Source organism: Kogia breviceps, chromosome 3, assembly GCF_026419965.1.
Source record: "Kogia breviceps isolate mKogBre1 chromosome 3, mKogBre1 haplotype 1, whole genome shotgun sequence".
NCBI classification, from domain to species: domain Eukaryota; kingdom Metazoa; phylum Chordata; class Mammalia; order Artiodactyla; family Physeteridae; genus Kogia; species Kogia breviceps.
The window spans coordinates 188,120,032-188,138,279 of record NC_081312.1 but is presented as its reverse complement, the minus strand read 5'-3'; the positions used below and the strand labels follow the sequence as shown (position 1 = coordinate 188,138,279).

The following is an 18,248-nucleotide window of genomic DNA, read 5'->3' as shown; positions in this document are numbered from 1 at the left end:
AGGCAGAATTTCCTTATTTTTAACTGTTGAATAATCTTCGTGTGTGTGTGTGTGTGTGTGTGTGTGTATACATCTCCCCATTCTTCATTCATCTGTTGAGGGACACTTGCTGTTTCCTTGTCTCAGCTGTTGTGAATAATGTTGCAGTGAACGTGGAACGTGGGAGTGCAGATCTCTTTTCAAAATAACGATTTCACTTTCTTCAGATATGTACCCAAAAGTGGAATTGCTGGGTCATATGGTAGTTCTAGTTTTAGTTTTTTGAGGAACTGTCATACTGTTTTCCATAGCAGCTGCCCCAATTTACATTCTCACCAACAGAGTGTAAAAGAACATTGTTTTTCCAGTAATTAGAGGAAGGAGGTCCCAGGATTTTTTTCAGCAGCTCAGTGATGTTATGGATTTAGGATCTTTTCCTTTTTCTACTCATTCATCTACAGATCGGCCTCAGCCATGCATTGGTTTAGGGTTAGGGTTATGGCTGTCATCCCTGCAAGCACCTCAACATGACTGAAGCATCTCAAACAGGAAGCATGGGGGCAGGAGCACAGAAGGTTTTCACCTCATGCAGTTGTTTGAATCAGGGAAACGACTCCTACTCATAGCTCCTACGACAGACATTACCTCCAACTGGGTGGCAAGACCAACTCAGATCCATGCTTGCAAAGAGGGGACTGTCATGATTGATTAGACCAATCATGATTCATCACTAAGGACTGGAACTCAGACAGACAAAATAGAAATATTGCATATTATGCTAAGTTTTTGATAATAGCCACTGTTTGAAAGTCAGCTCATTATACAGGCATAAATAAATCAAGTTATATCTGACTAAAGCAACAGTGTTCTGAAAAAACTCTTTGTAAACTGCTGTGCATCAGAAGGATGGACAATCACTCCCCTAATGACCAAATCTCACCTGTTTGCAGAACTGGCTCAAGTTCTAGCACCACCAGGAAGCACAACGCAGTGAGATAGTGTGGGCCTGGAGGACGCCTGACCACTGTGCAAGCCCCGGTTCCTTACTCATCACCTGCTATCTCGGGCCAGGTATGGAAGCCAGCACCTTGGGCTTCTCAACTGTAAAATACGAAGCTACCACTCCCATACAAGACAGCTGTAAGGGTTAAATGAAATCGTAGACAAATCATACAGATGTCTGATGTTAATAAGGACAGTTTGGTCTGGCAGTGAGTAGGCCCACGTAGGTGTATGTGAATAAGACAGCTGTTATAAAAGTAAAAATATTCCCTGCCCCCCAGAAGCTGAAGTGTAAGTGAGCACGCATTTGGAAAGGAAGTGCGGTAGCAGAAGAAAGGGCTGGGATACAATTAAGGGACATTTCTTTCAGCTGATATCAGTTATATTCCATACTAGTGGTGGCAAATAGAAATTGGTTCACTTTCTTGTTGAGAATCACCTAAAGAATTTTGGATGTATCATTTGGAAGTAATGGTATTTTCATAAAACAATAAAGCTGGTCATAGAAATTACTTAGGAAGCTTCCTGTGAATCTACTAATAGGAGAACTGTATGTGTGGAGTAATTAAGAATATTTCTGCAGCTACTTTTAAACTGTGTGATGTGAGAGTGATCGCTGTGAAGCGAGCTTACCATCAGTGAGCTCTTCTAGCCCAGGCTTTGTTCCAAGCACATTACACGGATCAATTCTTTCATTTCATGCCCACAACAATCCTATGAGGTAAGCACTCTTATTATCTCCATTATTTTCTGGTGAGAAAACGACAGTGAGATTAAATGAGGTTATAAAACTCGTAATAGGCAGAATCTGAACTCAACAATCCAGCTCCAGATCCCACGCCCCTAACTGCTACATCCTACAGCCTCTCAGTGGAAGCAGAGCTGGGCTAACCTGTTCAGCTGCTTTAGCAAGGCCAGTGCCACTTAGCCTGTCTGTATAAGCAGGTGGCAGTCTGTCCTCACATGCAGAGCTGGAAAAGTCTTTTTTCTTTTTTTTTTTTTGCGGTACGCGGGCCTCTCACCGTTGTGGCCTCTCCTGTTGCGGAGCACAAGCTCCGGACGCGCAGGCTCAGCGGCCACGGCTCACGGGCCCGGCCGCTCCGCGGCATGTGGGATCCTCCCGGACCGGGGCACGAACCCGCGTCCCCTGCATCGGCAGGCGGACTCTCAACCACTGCGCCACCAGGGAAGCCCCTAGGAAAAGTCTACTTTGCCTACCTGGAACAGGGGCAGAGGATGTGGGTGACGCTCAATGCCTGATGGGAAGAGGCGGGGCGGGGTGTTCCCATCATGGACGGGCTGGGACCACCATCCCATTCTTTGCTCCACATCTTTAAATGGCTGGACCGTGTGGGTAAGAGCAAGGCTAGTGAAGTCCACCTCTCCAACAACCTGGATGAAACCGATTAATGTTTGAAACACATATGAAATTTAATTTTAGACAGAGCCAGTTCAAATATATCACTTGGTGTCATTAAAAAACCAATTTTTTCCACCACTGGAAACAGTGAAGTAGATAGCAAGTGCAAGAGCCATCTTCAAGAGAGTACACACATAATTTGAAGATACTTTATTAAGCTCAAAGGTTTTCCATTACTTTCATTTATAAACTCTTACTAGTCAAAAAAATAAATAATAAAAATCTATATCTTCAGGAAACTTTTAACAACATAATTTCGTTTCACATGTTTGTCAATTTTAAATTATTACAATTTAGATATATTCAATCATTACATAATACCAGGAAGGTCAGCCTTAAAGATATCGATAATGTCTATATTGGTAAGTAAAATAATGGTAAAAAAAAAAGATTCCAGTATGTTAATGATGGGAACATAGAATTATCTTCTTGATCTTGGATTTTAAATATATGGACTTACAAAAAACAATATTCCTGTTCTCTCAAATAGTGGCTGACACTGTCTCAGAAGCAAGCTGCCTAAAGAACTAGTCTGTCCTTGCTACAGAGGGAGCTGAGGATGCGTAAAGTACAGAATCAAGGGCCCTTTGCAACATTAATCAAAGGCCATGGAGTTGGCCCTGCTGCATTAAATTTTAACCAAATCTCTTTCTAAGCATCAAGGTGGCCATGTAAACGTCACTTGCAAGACCACGTATGTATATTACCTGATGAAAGATTTTTCAAATTGCTGAAGTGCCTCTTTTCATTATTAAAAAAAATACTGCCCAGCTCTCGTGTAAAAAGGGCGAAAGGCTGGACAATTATATTTCTATAACACCTCCACCACCACCACCAAAAAGGACTCCGTTTCTACCATGTTACACTATCTCTACCTCCGCAGGAAAGAACTGAGGCAACTGTCTGTAAATGAAAAAAAACAAAACCAAAAGCAAATCATGTATTATTTCTGAACAAAGAATTTGGACTGCCTAAATTATAAATCATTTCCTAGGAAGTCCTAATGTTTCGGAAATTTCAGTCAATGTTCAAAGAGAATATTCTACACAAACCACCTAAGGAAGATATGTACTTTCTTAGACCAGCCACACAACTATAAAGTATGGCTTCAGTATTAGATCTGGCAACCCACCAACCCCTTTTAAAACTAAATTGCTTGCTATTTAGTTAATTAACTTAGAACTTGCTGTTTGGATTATGCTGTCAAGTAACAATGTCTGGTTATCTAACTATTTAGCTGTGAGTGTGTATCAAGGTATGAAATTTGACACGTCTGAAGGAAACTCAGTGAGTGATACTATCAAATGTGCACACAGAACACACTTGTGGATCTGCATATGAATAAAGGTCAAATATTTACATGGAATGTTGACCCTGACTTATAAAACCACTATCTTAAATTATGACATCTTTACATACAATTTATTTAATGAATAGCCTCATTTGATAATTAAAAAAATATGCCTTTCAAATATTTCATAAATATATAAAATTTCACTACACTATTTTTCTTTAAACAGGACATCTAAGCTCTCTTTACAAATCAACAAAAAATATTGTTTTTTCTGTTTGAAAGTCACAGATGCAATGATTTCTGATTGACAGGGTCTTACGGCATGCAAGAATGGGAGGACATGTTCTCTTATACAACTATGGACATTTCTGGTATTTTGAGCTATAAAATTTACTCACTGAAGATGAGTAGCATTAAAGAAAAATGAGAGATACCATCTAAATATTTACAACAAAAGAGTCTTTCTTAAACTTCTTTAAAAATGGCAAGATTAGGATGGTATCTGGCCAGTGTTAAGAAATATTTTGATGACAAAGAAATAAGTTAACATTACATGAAAAGTTTTCTAAAATATATCTTATAGTGCAATTTAAATATATTGTGATCAACTGCACACATTTGAAAAATGATCACATTTTCTTTAACTGTATCAGTAACATGTAAAACCTACTTTTAGAATAGGAATCATTCTTATAATTTATTGGGAAAATCCAAAGCGAGATAACTGGCTCCAGAATTTCTGGTGAGTCCAGAAATGTTGTCTGAGGATTTACAAATAAAAATGTCCTTTGTAATCTTACTTGCCCCAGGATATCACCAGTCTTAAGCCATAAAGAAAGGTTTTTAGTTTCATAAATAATTTTTAAAAGCCCATCTTCCCTTATTAAACATTTGTTGAGTCACTGATATATGCACTCATGAGGCCTTCTCAAACTGTAACTGTGAATGTATTGTGTCTACGTAAGAAAAAGGGTGCACTTGCAGAATAGTAAGAGGACTCAGCCTTACTGCCGGCCCAGGCGCCGCTATGATGATGTCTGGAACTCCTGAAGACTGTGAGCTGAACGTATGCAGCGGCTGACATGCAAACTCCAAGGCAGTGACGACGTCAGAGAGCAGCTGAAGCACTGAACTCCCGTGTACATTCTCCAGCTATGTCTCTCTAAAAAGTTCAACCCCTTGTTGGAGATAGAGCTACACAGTCAAGACAACCAAAAGTCTCAAAGCTTTGCTCAGAATACAGTGCTGTGCAGATTTTGACTCTGGACCTTAAACTCAAACACTGTGCTTGAAATAAGGCTGTAAAAAGACACAAACAAAACCAACATTCAATTTTAACCAAGATTGCACGTCTTAACAGTGACATAGATTAAAAAACCCTACCGCCAAAATGGTAACTGATTTACTCATGCACCCTACAGAAAAGATAATGATGGAAATTTCCCTTAGTTACGAATGCAACCAGCTCACTGGGACCCAGTGGGTATCTGTCTCCAGTTTGTCAAAAGTTGTTTTAAGCTCACTGAATGCCATGGCGAGATCATCATTTACTATAGTTTTGTCAAAAAGATGACCATATTGACTTTCCATTATCTGGGCAGATTGAATCATTTCTTGAAAGTCTTCTTCCTACAAAAAGAAGTATTTTTAAAAATTGGTTAACCAGGCAATTTTATCATGTCACGTCTATGCACATATTGCACAACTGGTTTATCTAAGGTTGTTCTGCGTGCACTATTTCACCTCAGCCACGAAAGAAAATGATCCGCTTTAACTATAAATTCTTCAGAAGCCATAATTTCTAATACCTTCTCTCTCTATTTGCTTGTAACTAAACTGCCCTGACAAGAGTCAAAACTCCTGCCTTACCTAAATTTCAGGATAATTAGTCACTCGCTTATCATTGCAGGGATATTTCAGTATTAAAGTAGAATTGTTTCCCTGAGGCTATGCCTGCCTTGTTCACATTTATTCATAGCAAGGAATGTATAACAAACTACTTTTTCAGAGTTGGATACATTTATGAAAGGACACTTACATCACGTCCTTCTATGTCTCAGTAAACGTGGGAAGTGGGTCAGGTGTCCTTCATACTCACATTTTTGAAACCAGTAAGAATTTTAGTTGATTATAAAACAAGACTATATACATAAATGTGTTAAATCTTATGTTACCATTTATTATCTTCATTGAGAAATCTTCACATAGTACAATACTGTAATAAACAGTACAGTAACTCCTTATACTGTGACATCCTGGAGTCATTTCAGAGTCTACATTTCAATGTCATAGAAGATTTTCACAACAGAAATTTTAATTTTAGTGTTAATCCAGAGCCCTGAGTAATTAACCTCATATAACAGTACCTGTTCAGTATGGCTGTGTATTGTCAGTACTTTAGAAAAAAGATATTTAAAAAATACTGGGAATCAAAAACATTATCTGTATTTGGTACCCACAATTAATAGTTTACAAATTAATATAGACTAAAGTTAAAGATGAGTTAATTAAGAGAGGGAGGGGAAAAACCTTCTGCCATTAAATTTCTCTGCTTTTTATTTTTGATCCTAAAATAGAATACATCGTCTTAAGGTTAAAAACAAACACAATGAAAGGCACTGCCAGAGTCATTCTAGTCATTAACAAACCACAGCTGCCATTTCTAATAACAGTCAAAGGAAATACAAATACACATGGAATAATACAAGTCTACTTGTCCTACACCCAAAATGATGCTTTTTCTTTCACTATGCTAAATATGATGTTGATACAAACAGACAAGGCAGATTATTAAATTTTCATCTAGACTATTAATGAGTAATAGTAACTGACAGTATTTTTCCCTTTAAAAATAAGGCTAGTTGAAAATTCAGTGGTCTAGCTTTTTACATGTGCCTTCAAAAATTTTATAAGTACACATAATAGCATACAAAAGAGTTCTAAGTCAGTGTAAGATGAAGATGGTTCACAGAAGCACAGAAAGCAGCTGCAGTGCAATCACTAAATGCGCGCACCTAAATACAGTTCTGTCTCGTGAGGGTGTTTGGGTCACACCTGCAGCTACTGCAGTCCCCTTAGGTAGTCACTACTGCACAGATGATGGTAAGTCCTGCTTGTGTACTTTCAGTAAAGCGTCCTCATACTTACCGTAAAGGGCTTTGCAGCACCTTGGTCATCTCTGCTTGAAATAATCTTTGCATTTTTTCTTGTCTCCCTCAAACGCTCTACTGATGGAGGCTTTATAAATATCACATAGGGCTTAAATTCTAGTGTCCTTAAGTGCTTCACTGTCTGCAATGAAGAGAAGAAGTTTTCTTACATTTCTTCATAATGTCATGAGTAAGTTTTATAACAAAACTGAATTTTCTTTCTAAGGAGAAAATTCCTTGAAATTATTTCCTAATTAAAGTTAGCAGGTCTTTCAATACATTGTTATTCAATCAGTTGTTGACAATTAAATGTACTAGACACCTCTAAAACGATGGAGAATGTAACCTGTCTTTAAAACGCTTTGAAATATGCCATAATTAATATTGAAGAGAAGCAGCTAAAAATACCAGAAAACTAGTTTTTAGATCTAATACCCCAAAGATGCTATGAGTTAACTTTCTTTCCACGAAAGTCTTCCAACCGTCCTGTTTAAGTCTCTTCCTGATCTCAGGTTGAGGTCTCCCTCCTCTTTCATTCTGCCCTCCAGAGTCCCCTAGGAAGGGCAAGCCCCCTGCCTGTCACGCAGCTCGTCAGCACGGCCTCTGGGTACAAGGAGAATGCTCTGGGCTGCGTCTCTGGGGGGGTCGGCGGTGAGACAGGGAAGTGAACTGCTGCGCCCACTGGCACTAAGTCCACGTGACGTGAGTTCCCAGGGTGCCAGGCAAGCTCTACCTGGTGACTTGTACCTGGTACAGTTCCTGTGACAAGCCCGCGGCTCTTGCCGGGCAGTTTACACTTCTAGAATGTTTATAGAACCAAAATCAATGAAAGAGGACTGAGAACCAAAATGTCCATTGTCAAAAATTATGAACACTTATAACAATGCATACATGAAATACATTATACATATAATGCAACATATTTTTAAATACAAAATACATAGAAGAAATATCTAAGAGACATTATACCTGGCAAACACTGAATCTAAATAAGAGTTACAAACACAAATGTTGAGGCTTCCACGACCCCTGTTTCCTAACAACAACATGGGCTTTATTTCAGCAGAAACTTCTCAACTTATATTTAAATGCTTCTGTCACCTTAGGAAAGCCACCTATATGCCAAAAGTTAGTAGATTTCAGATTTACCGCATACTGAAATGCTCAAATGTGGTAGATTACATGGGCTTGAAGGGTGTTTAATAGGTCACTGTTCACTTACATGAGGCTGAACGTCCAACAAACAAACTTTGTTCTTAGCTAGCACAGACCGAACTGAGTCTATACTTGTGCCGTAATAGTTGTTTTTATATTCACCATATTCAATAAACCTGTAGAAATTAGAATCATTTGTGAATTATATATACCTATATATGGCAGACATAATTCATATATAAAAGATGTTTTTGCTGAACATGTAATTTTTTAAACTGTTTTTAATAAAATAACTAGGTCCAAGTACTCCAGAATGTCAATTTTTAAAAAATCTTCTATTTTTTTTTCAAATCAGTAACACTTGCTTGTATTACACTTAAGCAGAAAAAAAGTACTTTAGTCCAGCATGACTCTAATGTTTTCCATCACCTCTTTTTCAGAACTAATGCAGCGCAATAAAACAGTGAATAAGCCAAACAATAAAAACCACTGAAATTTCACTGCACATGAAAGAACAACCAAGCTCAGCTTCAGAACTCGAGGAGGACTGGCTGGTGGCTAACGTGAGCAGGACAGCTGAGAATGTGCTATAAAAACTCTGTCACTGGGCTCCTCTGGTGGCGCAGTGTTGAGAATCCGCCTGCCGATGCAGGGGACATGGGCTCGTGCTCCGGTCCGGGAGGATCCCACATGCCGCGGAGCGGCTGGGCCCGTGAGCCACGGTCCGGGAGGATCCCACATGCCGCGGAGCGGCTGGGCCCGTGAGCCATGGCCACTGAGCCTGCGCGTCCGGAGCCTGTGCTCCACAACGGGAGAGGCCACAACAGTGAGAGGCCCGCGTACCGCAAAAGAAAAATACCAAAAAAAAACCCCAACACACCACAACTCAATCACTGTGCCAAACACAAAAAAAGCATTTTGATGTTTCAATAAAATCCCACAATCCCTCATTAGAACACACATTGCTCCCTGATACCCTAAAATATCCATGCTTCAGCAAATGGAAAACCAGGGGCTGGGAGACTTAGCGCTTTCTAGAGGATATGGTACAAGCAAGATGATTAAGATTATTTTGTTTTTTTGAAGAGCCAATGAGAGAGAGGGAGGCATGTGGAAAAGACTGGAACTAGGGATCTATTACACAGTTATTAGTTACTACAATAAAGTTCTATCTAAATTCTACGGTAAGATTCAATTACTGGGGTAGGACGATCTCACAATAATACACTAGCAAAATAATCCTGATACATTCAATTTACCAGATACACAACAGCTCTAGGTTATTAAAAATTACAGGCAAAGATGGGTAATAACCACTAACTGAATTATCTTTTTATCATTTTCAAATATTATAATAAAAATGAAAATTCATTTCAAACGGAAGGGAACCCTCAGTTGTCTACAACTAGACATATGGGCACATGTTTATAAACAACAGTTCCCAAAGATGCTAAAAGAAGTTCACATACTTGTTATTTTGTACATCGGTCTCAAACAAATGCTTGGAAATGAAGACATATTCAACACCATCACTCTCCTGGCTTCTTCTTGGTCTGGTGGTGTCTGTGATTTAATTAAAAAGAGTTCAGAAAAGTCTGCATGAGCCACCCTAAGGAAAATACTAAAAAAGAAATTATCATATATTTGATTAAAGGACATTTCTTAAACAAGATATTAAAACTTAAAAAGCAAATTAGCTAATAAAATATAAGAATCCCATTAATTCAGTTTTTCCACTGATATTAAAGTTATATTGATTTGAAGATGAATTCAAAGTGAAATTGCATTACGTTTATGCCATTAATTATTCTGAAGGGGCTTTAATATGTTAATTAAACAAGAATGGTATTTCAACCGTTGAGGAGAAACTCCCTTCTTTTGCAAATAATATGCTTATTATTGTCATTTATTGATTCTTTATTCATTGTAAGCAAGTCTACTGCCCACTAGGTTGAAAGGTAAACTCTAAAATTATTTTACTATTTTCTGCACAGGGCACATGGTGTATGCCATCAATGCTTTGCTTTCCCAGTCAAAGTCAAAGACTTCTATGTGCTATTCATTCCTCCTTTGCAAAATCATAAACATCTTCTTGAAATACAAGTGAACTTCTAAACTTTCAGCAATTTTGCCTAATTATTTGCTACTGAATTATAATGGAGCAGAAAATAACTTTAAAAACAAAAACAAAACCCTAAGGAACTGCAGCGCTGATATGGCACGTGAAAAACTGACTACAGTCCATCCTTCCTGCTGATTACCACTAAAACCTCTGAACCCAAAACATCTATTTTTGTTTTGAGCACTTTGAAAATAAAAAAAGCAGGCAGACTTTGGAAGAGTCAACCGCCCTGGGGAAAGGTTTAACTTTTACTTCCTTTTAGCTTTGCCCTAGGGGTGGGCTCATTCACAGAGCAGAATGGAGGAATGTGTGTCTAAATTCCAATAGAAGCCCCGACTTCCCGGTGAAAAGGACCAGGAAATAAAACGCCCCTGTGAGCTGAAGAGTGAGCAAGGAATCCAGGAAGGGAGAGAGCTAGAGAAGGAAATACTCTAATTCTGCACACAAACCAACACAAGCCTAAGAATAACCCCTAAGCTGTACACATGCAGCCCAGACTCAAACCAGCATAGCCAAGTTTTAAGAAGTGAATTGAGATTAGAATACACAAGTCTCAACCTAATCCGTGAGTAGCGGAAGTACAGAACACACCCAAACCAATGGAGAGAAGGCTTAGAGACGGAGCTGAGATCTGCACTATGCGTACAAGTTGCAAACTAATCCCTGAACTACACATGACAGGGCAGACCCAAACCAACACAGCAAAAGTTTAGAGAACTGAAGTGAGATTTAAACCATAACTTACAGAAAATGAGGTAAAACTTACAGTCTAAACATAAACTAGTCGGCTACTAGCTAAAATAAGACATCACCGTTTTCCAGACTATTATAACAGGACATGGGGTCAACAGAACGTTGCATTCGTAATATCAGGATGCAGTGTTCTATTATTCAACAGAAAAGAACTGAGAAAAGGAGGAGCTTCAAGATGGCGGAGGAGTGAACACGCGGAGATCACCTGCCTCCCCACAGATACATCAGAAATACATGTACGTGTGGAACAACTCCTACAGAACACCCACTGAACGCTGGCAGAAGACCTCAGACCTCCCCAAATGCAAGAAACTCCCCACGTACCCGGGTAGGGCAAAAGACAAAAGGAAAAACAGAGACAAAAGAATAGGGACGGGACCTGCACCAGTGGGAGGGAGTTGTGAAGGAGGAAAGGTTCCCACACACTAGGAGCCCCTGCGCAGGCGGAGACGGCGGGTGGCGGTGGGGGAGCTTCGGGGCCTCGGAGGAGAGCGCAGTAACAGGGTGGGGAGGGCAAAGCGGAGAGATTCCCGCACAGAGGATCGGCGCCGACCGGCACTCACCAGCCCGAGAGGCTTGTCTGCTCACCAGCCGCGGCGGGCGGGGGCTGGGAGCTGAGGCGCGGCCTTCGGTCGGAAGCCGGGAGAGGACTGGGGCTGGCGGCGTGAACACAGCCTGAAGGGGCTAGTGCGCCACGGCTGGCCGGGAGGGAGTCCGGGGAAAGGTCTGGAGCTGCCGAAGAGGCAAGAGACGTTTTCTTGCCTCTTTGTTTCCTGGGGCGCGAGGAGAGGGGATTATGAACGCCGCTTAAAGGAACCCCAGAGACAGGCGCGAGCCACAGCTATCAGCATGGACCCCAGAGATAGGCATGAGACGCTAAGGCTGCTGCTGCTGCCACCAAGAAGCCTGTGCGCGAGCACAGGTCACCGTCCACACCTCCCGGCCCAGGAGCCTGTGCAGCCCGCCACCGCCAGGGTGCCGGGACTCAGGGACAACTTACTCGGGAGGATGCATGGCACACCTCAGGTTGGTGTAATGTCATGCTGGCCTCTGCCGCCGCAGGCTCGCCCCGCACCCGTGCCCCTCCCTCGCCCCGGCTTGAGTGAGCCAGAGACCCCAAATCAACTGCTCCTTTAACCCCGTCCTGTCTGAGCGAAGAACAGACACCCTCAGGCGACCTACAACGCAGAGGCGGGTCCAAATCCAAAGCTGAACCCCGGGAGCTGTGCTAACAAAGAAGAGAAAGGGAAATCTCTCCCAGCCGCCTCAGGGGCAGCAGATTAAATCTCCACCATCAACGTGATGTACCTGCATCTGTGGAATACCTGAATAGACAACGAGTCATCCCAAATTGAGGAGGTGGACTTCGGGAGCAACGATATAGTTTTCCCTTTTTCTCTTTTTGTAAGTGTGTATGTGTATGCTTCTGTGTGATTTTGTCTGTGTACCTTTGCTTTTACCATTTGTCCTAGGGTTCTATTTTTATTTTAACTTCAAAAATGTTTTTTCTTAATAATTACTTTTTAAACAACTTTATTTTATTTTACTTTATTTTATCTTCTTCTTTCTTTCTTTTTTTCTCCCTTTTATTCTGAGCCGTGTGGAGGACAGGCTCTTGGTGCTCCAACCAGGCGTCAGGGCTGTGCCACTGAGGTGGGAGAGCCAAGTTCAGGACACTGGTTCACAAGAGACCTCCATCTCAATGCCAAGACCCAGCTCCACAAAATGACCAGCAAGCTACAGCACAGGACACCCTATGTCAAACAACTAGCAAGACAGGAACACAACCCCACCCATTAGCAGAGAGGCTGCCTAAAATCATAATAAGGCCACAGACACCCCAAAACACACCACCAGATGTGGACCTGCCCATCAGAAAGACAAGATCCAACCTCATCCACCAGGACACAGGCACTAGTCCCCTCCACCAGGAAGCCTACACAACCCACTGAACCAACCTTAGCCACTGGGGACAGACACCAAAAACAACGGAAATACGAACCTGCAGCCTGTGAAAAGGAGACCCCAAACATAGTAAGTTAAGCAAAATGAGAAGACAGAGAAACACACAACAGATGAAGGAGCAAGGCAAAAACCCACCAGACCTAACAAATGAAGAGGAAATAGGCAGTCTACCTGAAAAAGAATTCAGAATGATAGTAAAGATGATCCAATATCTTGGAAATAGAATGGAGAAAATATAAGAAACGCTTAACAAGGACCTAGAAGAACTAAAGAGCAAACAGAGATGAACAACACAATAAATGAAATTAAAAATTCTCTAGAAGGGATCAATAGCAGAATAACTGACACAGAAGAACGGATAAGTGACCTGGAAGATAAAATAGTGGAAACAACTACTGCAGAGCAGAATAAGAAAAAAGAAAGCAAAGATTTGAGGACAGTCTCAGAGACCTCTGGGACAACATTAAACACACCAACATTCAAATTATAGGGGTCCCAGAAGAAGAAGAGAAAAAGAAAGGGACTGAGAAAATATTTGAAGAGATTATTGTTGAAAACTTCCCTAATATGGCAAAGGAAATAGTTAATCAAGTCCAGGAAGCATAGAGAGTCCCATACAGGATAAATCAAATGAGAAACAAGCCAAGACACATATTAATCAAACTATCAAAAATTAAATACAAAGAACAAATATTAAAAGCAGCAAGGAAAAAACAACAAGTAACACATAAGGGAATCCCCATAAGGTTAACAGCTGATCTTTCAGCAGAAACTCTGCAAGCCAGAAGGGAGTGGCAGGACATATTTAAAGTGATGAAAGAGAAAAACCTACAACCAAGATGACTCTACCCAGCAAGGACCTCATTCAGATTTGACAGAGAAATTAAAATCTTTACAGACAAGCAAAAGCTAAGAGAATTCAGCACCACCAAATGAGCTTTACAGCAACTGCTAAAGGAACTTCTCTAGGTAAGAAACATAAGAGAAGGAAAAGACCTACAATAATAAACCCCAAACAATTAAGAAAATGGTAATAGGAACATACCTATAAATAATTACCTTAAATGTAAATGGATTAAATGCTCCCACCAAAAGACATAGAATGGCTGAATGGATACAAAAACAAGACCTGTATACATGCTGTCTACAAGAGACCCACTTCAGACCGAGGGACACATACAGACTGAAAGTGAGGGGATGGAAAAAGATATTCCATGCAAGTGGCAATCAGAAGAAAGCTGGAGTAGCAATTCTCATATCAGACAAAATAGACTTTAAAATAAAAACTATTACAAGAGACAAAGAAGGACACTATATAATGATCAAGGGATCGATCCACAAAGAAGATATAACAATTGTAAATATTTATGCACCCGACATAGGAGCACCTCAACACATAAGGCAAATACTAACAGCCATAAAAGGGGAAATTGACAGTAACACAATCATAGTAGGGGACTTTAACACCCCACTTTCACCAATGGACAGATCATCCAAAATGAAAATAAATAAGGAAACACAGCTTTAAATGATATATTAAACAAGATGCACTTAATTGACATTTATAGGACATTCCATCCAAAAACAACAGAATACACATTCTTCACAAGTACTCATGGAACATTCTCCAGGATAGATCGTATCTTGGGTCACAAATCCAGCCTTGGTAAATTTAAGAAAATGGAAATCGTATCAAGTATCTTTTCCGACCACAAGGCTATGAGACTAGATATCAATTACAGGAAAAAATCTGTAAGAAATACAAACACATGGAGGCTAAACAACACACTACTTAAAAACCAAGAGATCACTGAAGAAATCAAAGAGGAAATCAAAAAATACCTAGAAACAAATGACAATGGAGACATGATGACCCAAAACCTATGGGATGCAGCAAAAGCAGTTCTAAGAGAGAAGTTTATAGCTATACAAGCCTAACTTAAGAAACAAGAAACATCTCAAATAAACAACTTAACCTTATACCTAAAGCAATTAGAGAAAGGAGAACATGAAAACCTCAAAGTTAGCAGAAGGAAAGAAATCATAAAGATGAGATCAGAAATAAATGAAAAAGAAATGCAGGAAACGATAGCAAAGATCAATAAAACTAAAAGCTGGTTCTTTGAGAAGATAAACAAAATTGATAATCCACTAGCCACACTCATCAAGAAAAAAAGGGAAAAGACTCAAATCAGTAGAATTAGAAATGAAAAAGGAGAACTAACAACTGACACTGAAGAAATAAAAAGGATCATGAGAGATTACTACAAGCAACTACATGCCAATAAAATGGACGACCTGGAGAAAATGGACAAATTCTTAGAAATGCACAAACTTCTGAGACTGAACCAGGAAGAAATAGAAAATATGAAAAGACCAACCACAAGAACTGAAATTGAAACTGTGATTAAAAATCTTCCAACAAACAAAAGCCCAGGACCAAATGGCTTCACAGCCTAATTCTATCAAACATTTAGAGAAGAGCTAACATCTATCCTTCTCAAAGTCTTGCAAAATATAGCAGAGGGAGGAACACTCCCAAACTCATTCTATGTGGCCACCATCACTCTGATACCAAAACCAGACAAAGATATCACTAAGAAAGAAAACTACAGGCCAATATCACTGATGAACATAGATGCAAAAATCCTCAACAGAATACTAGCAAACAGAATCCAACAGCACATTAAAAGGATCATACACCACAATCAAGTGGGGTTTATCCCAGGAATGCAAGGATTCCTCAATATATGCAAATTAATCAATGTGATACACCATATTAACAGACTGAAGGAGAAAAACCATATGATCATCTCAAAAGATGTAGAGAAAGCTTTCAACAAAATTCAACACCCATTTATGATAGGAATCCTGCAGAAAGGAAGCATAGAGGGAACTTTCCTCAACATAATAAAGGCCATATATGACAAACCCACAGCCAACATCGTCCTCAACGATGAAAAACAGAAACCATTACCAATAAGATCAGGAACAAGACAAGGTTGCCCACTCTCACCACTATTATTCAACATAGTTTTGGAAGTTTCAGCCACAGCAATCAGAGAAGAAAAAGAAATAAAAGGAATCCAAATCGGAAAAGAAGAAGTAAAGCTGTCACTGTTTACCGATGATTCTCTATACATAGAGAATCCTAAAGATTCTACCAGAAAACTACTAGAGCTAATCAATGAATCTGGTAAAGTAGCAGGATACAAAATTAATGCACAGAAATCTCTGGCATTCTTATACACTAATGATGAAAAATCTGAGAGGGAAATTAAGAAAACACTCCCATTTACCATTGCAACAAAAAGAATAAAATATCTAGGAATAAACCTACCTAAGGAGAGAAAAGACCTATATGCAGAAAATTATAAGATACTGATGAAAGAAATTAAAGATGATAGAAATAGATGGAGAGATATACCATGTTCTTGGATTGGAAGAATCAACATTGTGAAAATGACTCTACTACCCAAAGCAATCTACAGATTTAATGCAATCCCTATCAAACTACCAATGGCGTTTTTCACAGAACTAGAACAAAAAAATTTCACAATTTGTATGGAAACACAAAAAGATACTGAATAGCCAAAGCAATCTTGAGAAAGAAAAATGGAGCTGGAGGAATCAGGCTCCTGGACTTCTGACTATACTACAAAGCTACAGTAATCAAGACAATATGGTATTGGCATAAAAACAGAATATAGATCAATGGAACAGGACAGAAAGCCCAGAGATAAACCCACGCACATATGGTCACCTTATCTTTGATAAAGGAGGCAAGAATGTACAATGGAGAAAAGACAGCCTCTTCAATAAGTGGCGCTGGGAAAACAGGATAGCTAAATGTAAAGGAATGAAATTAGAGCACTCTCTAACACCACACACAAAAATAAACTCAAAATGGATTAGAGACCTAAATGTAAGGCCAGACACTATCAAACTCTTAGAGGAAAACCTAGGCAGAAGACTCTATGACATACATCACAGCAAGGTCCTTTTTGACCCACCTTCTAAAGAAATGGAAATAAAAACAAAAATAAACAAATGGGACCTAATGAAACTTAAAACCTTTTGCGCAGCAAAGGAAACCATAAACAAGATGAAAAGACAACCCTCAGAATGGGAGTAAATATTTGCAAATGAAGCAACTAACAGAGGATTAATCTCCAAAATATACAAGCAGCTCATGCAGCTCAATATCAAAAAAACAAACAACCCAATCCAAAAATGGGCAGAAGAACTAAACAGACATTTCTCCAAAGAAGATATACAGATTGCCAACAAACACACGAAAAGATGCTCAACATCACTAATCATTAGAGAAATGCAAATCAAAACTACAATGAGGTATCACCTCACACCGATCAGCATGGCCATCATCAAAAATTCTACAAACAATAAATGCTGGAGAGGGTGTGGAGAAAAGGGAACCCTCTTGCACTGTTGGTGGGAATGTAAATCACTACAGCCACTATGGAGAACAGTATAGAGGTTCCTTAAAAAACTATAAATAGAACTACCACATGACCCAGCAATCCCACTAGTGGGTATATACCCTGAGAAAACCATAATTCAAAAAGAGACATGTACCACAATTTTCATTGCAGCTCTATGTACAATAGCCAGGACATTAGGAAGCAACCTAAGTGTCCATCAACAGATGAATGGATACAGAAGATGTGGCACAGATATAGAATGGAGTATTACTCAGCCATAAAAAGAAACGAAATTGAGTTTTTTGTTGTGAGGTGGATGGACCTAGAGTCTGTCATACAGAGTGACGTAAGTCAGAAAGAGAAAAACAAATACTGTATCCTAACACATACATGGAATCTAAAATAAAGAAAGAAAAATGGTTCTGACGAACCTAGAGGCAGGAAAAGAATAAAGACGCAGACGTAGATAATGGACTTGAGGACATGGGGAGGGGGAAGGGTAAGCTGAGGTGAAGTGAGAGAGTGGCATGGACATATATAAACTACCAAATGTAAAATAGATAGCTAGTGGGAAGCAGCCGCATAGCACAGGGAGATCAGCTCGGTGTTTTGCGACCACCTAGAGGGGTGGTGGGTTAGGCAGGGTGGGAGGGAGGCTCAAGAGGGAGGGGATATGGGGATATATGTATACGTATAGCTGATTCACTTTGTTATACAGTAGAAACTAACACACCATTGTAGAGCAATTATATTCCAATAAAGATGTTAAAAAAAGAAAAAGAGATCAGACTTGTAATGATCAGAAGTGGTGGGAGGGTTTGGAGGTAGGCAGGGGGGCAGGATGAAGGTGGTCAAAAGGGAGAAACTTCCAGTTATAAGATAAATAAGTGTTGGGCATGTAATGTACACCATGATGATTATACTTAACACTGTATATTTGAAAGTTGCTAAGAGAATGGATCCTAAA

The 18,248-nt window shown here is 39.7% G+C and overlaps 1 protein-coding gene across 7 annotated transcripts in view; it reads right to left on the bottom strand.

The window, feature by feature from the left end:
* Nucleotides 1-2,396: 2,396 nt before the first annotated feature.
* MPP7 (MAGUK p55 scaffold protein 7) overlaps nucleotides 2,397-18,248 on the bottom strand; it is a 424,300-nt gene continuing 408,448 nt past the window's right edge. For 5 of the 7 annotated variants that reach the window (XM_067030594.1, XM_059058692.2, XM_067030597.1 and 2 more), the window contains 4 exons: nucleotides 9,469-9,562; nucleotides 8,067-8,175; nucleotides 6,843-6,986; nucleotides 2,403-5,324 (listed from right to left, as the gene is read on the bottom strand). In XM_067030594.1, coding sequence (XP_066886695.1) covers nucleotides 5,145-5,324; nucleotides 6,843-6,986; nucleotides 8,067-8,175; nucleotides 9,469-9,562 — 527 coding nt within the window. In that variant the 3' untranslated portion in view covers nucleotides 2,403-5,144. Of the gene's footprint in view, nucleotides 5,325-6,842; nucleotides 6,987-8,066; nucleotides 8,176-9,468; nucleotides 9,563-18,248 lie in introns of all 7 variants that reach the window. The other 2 variants (XM_067030595.1, XM_067030592.1) reach the window with 1 other exon arrangement.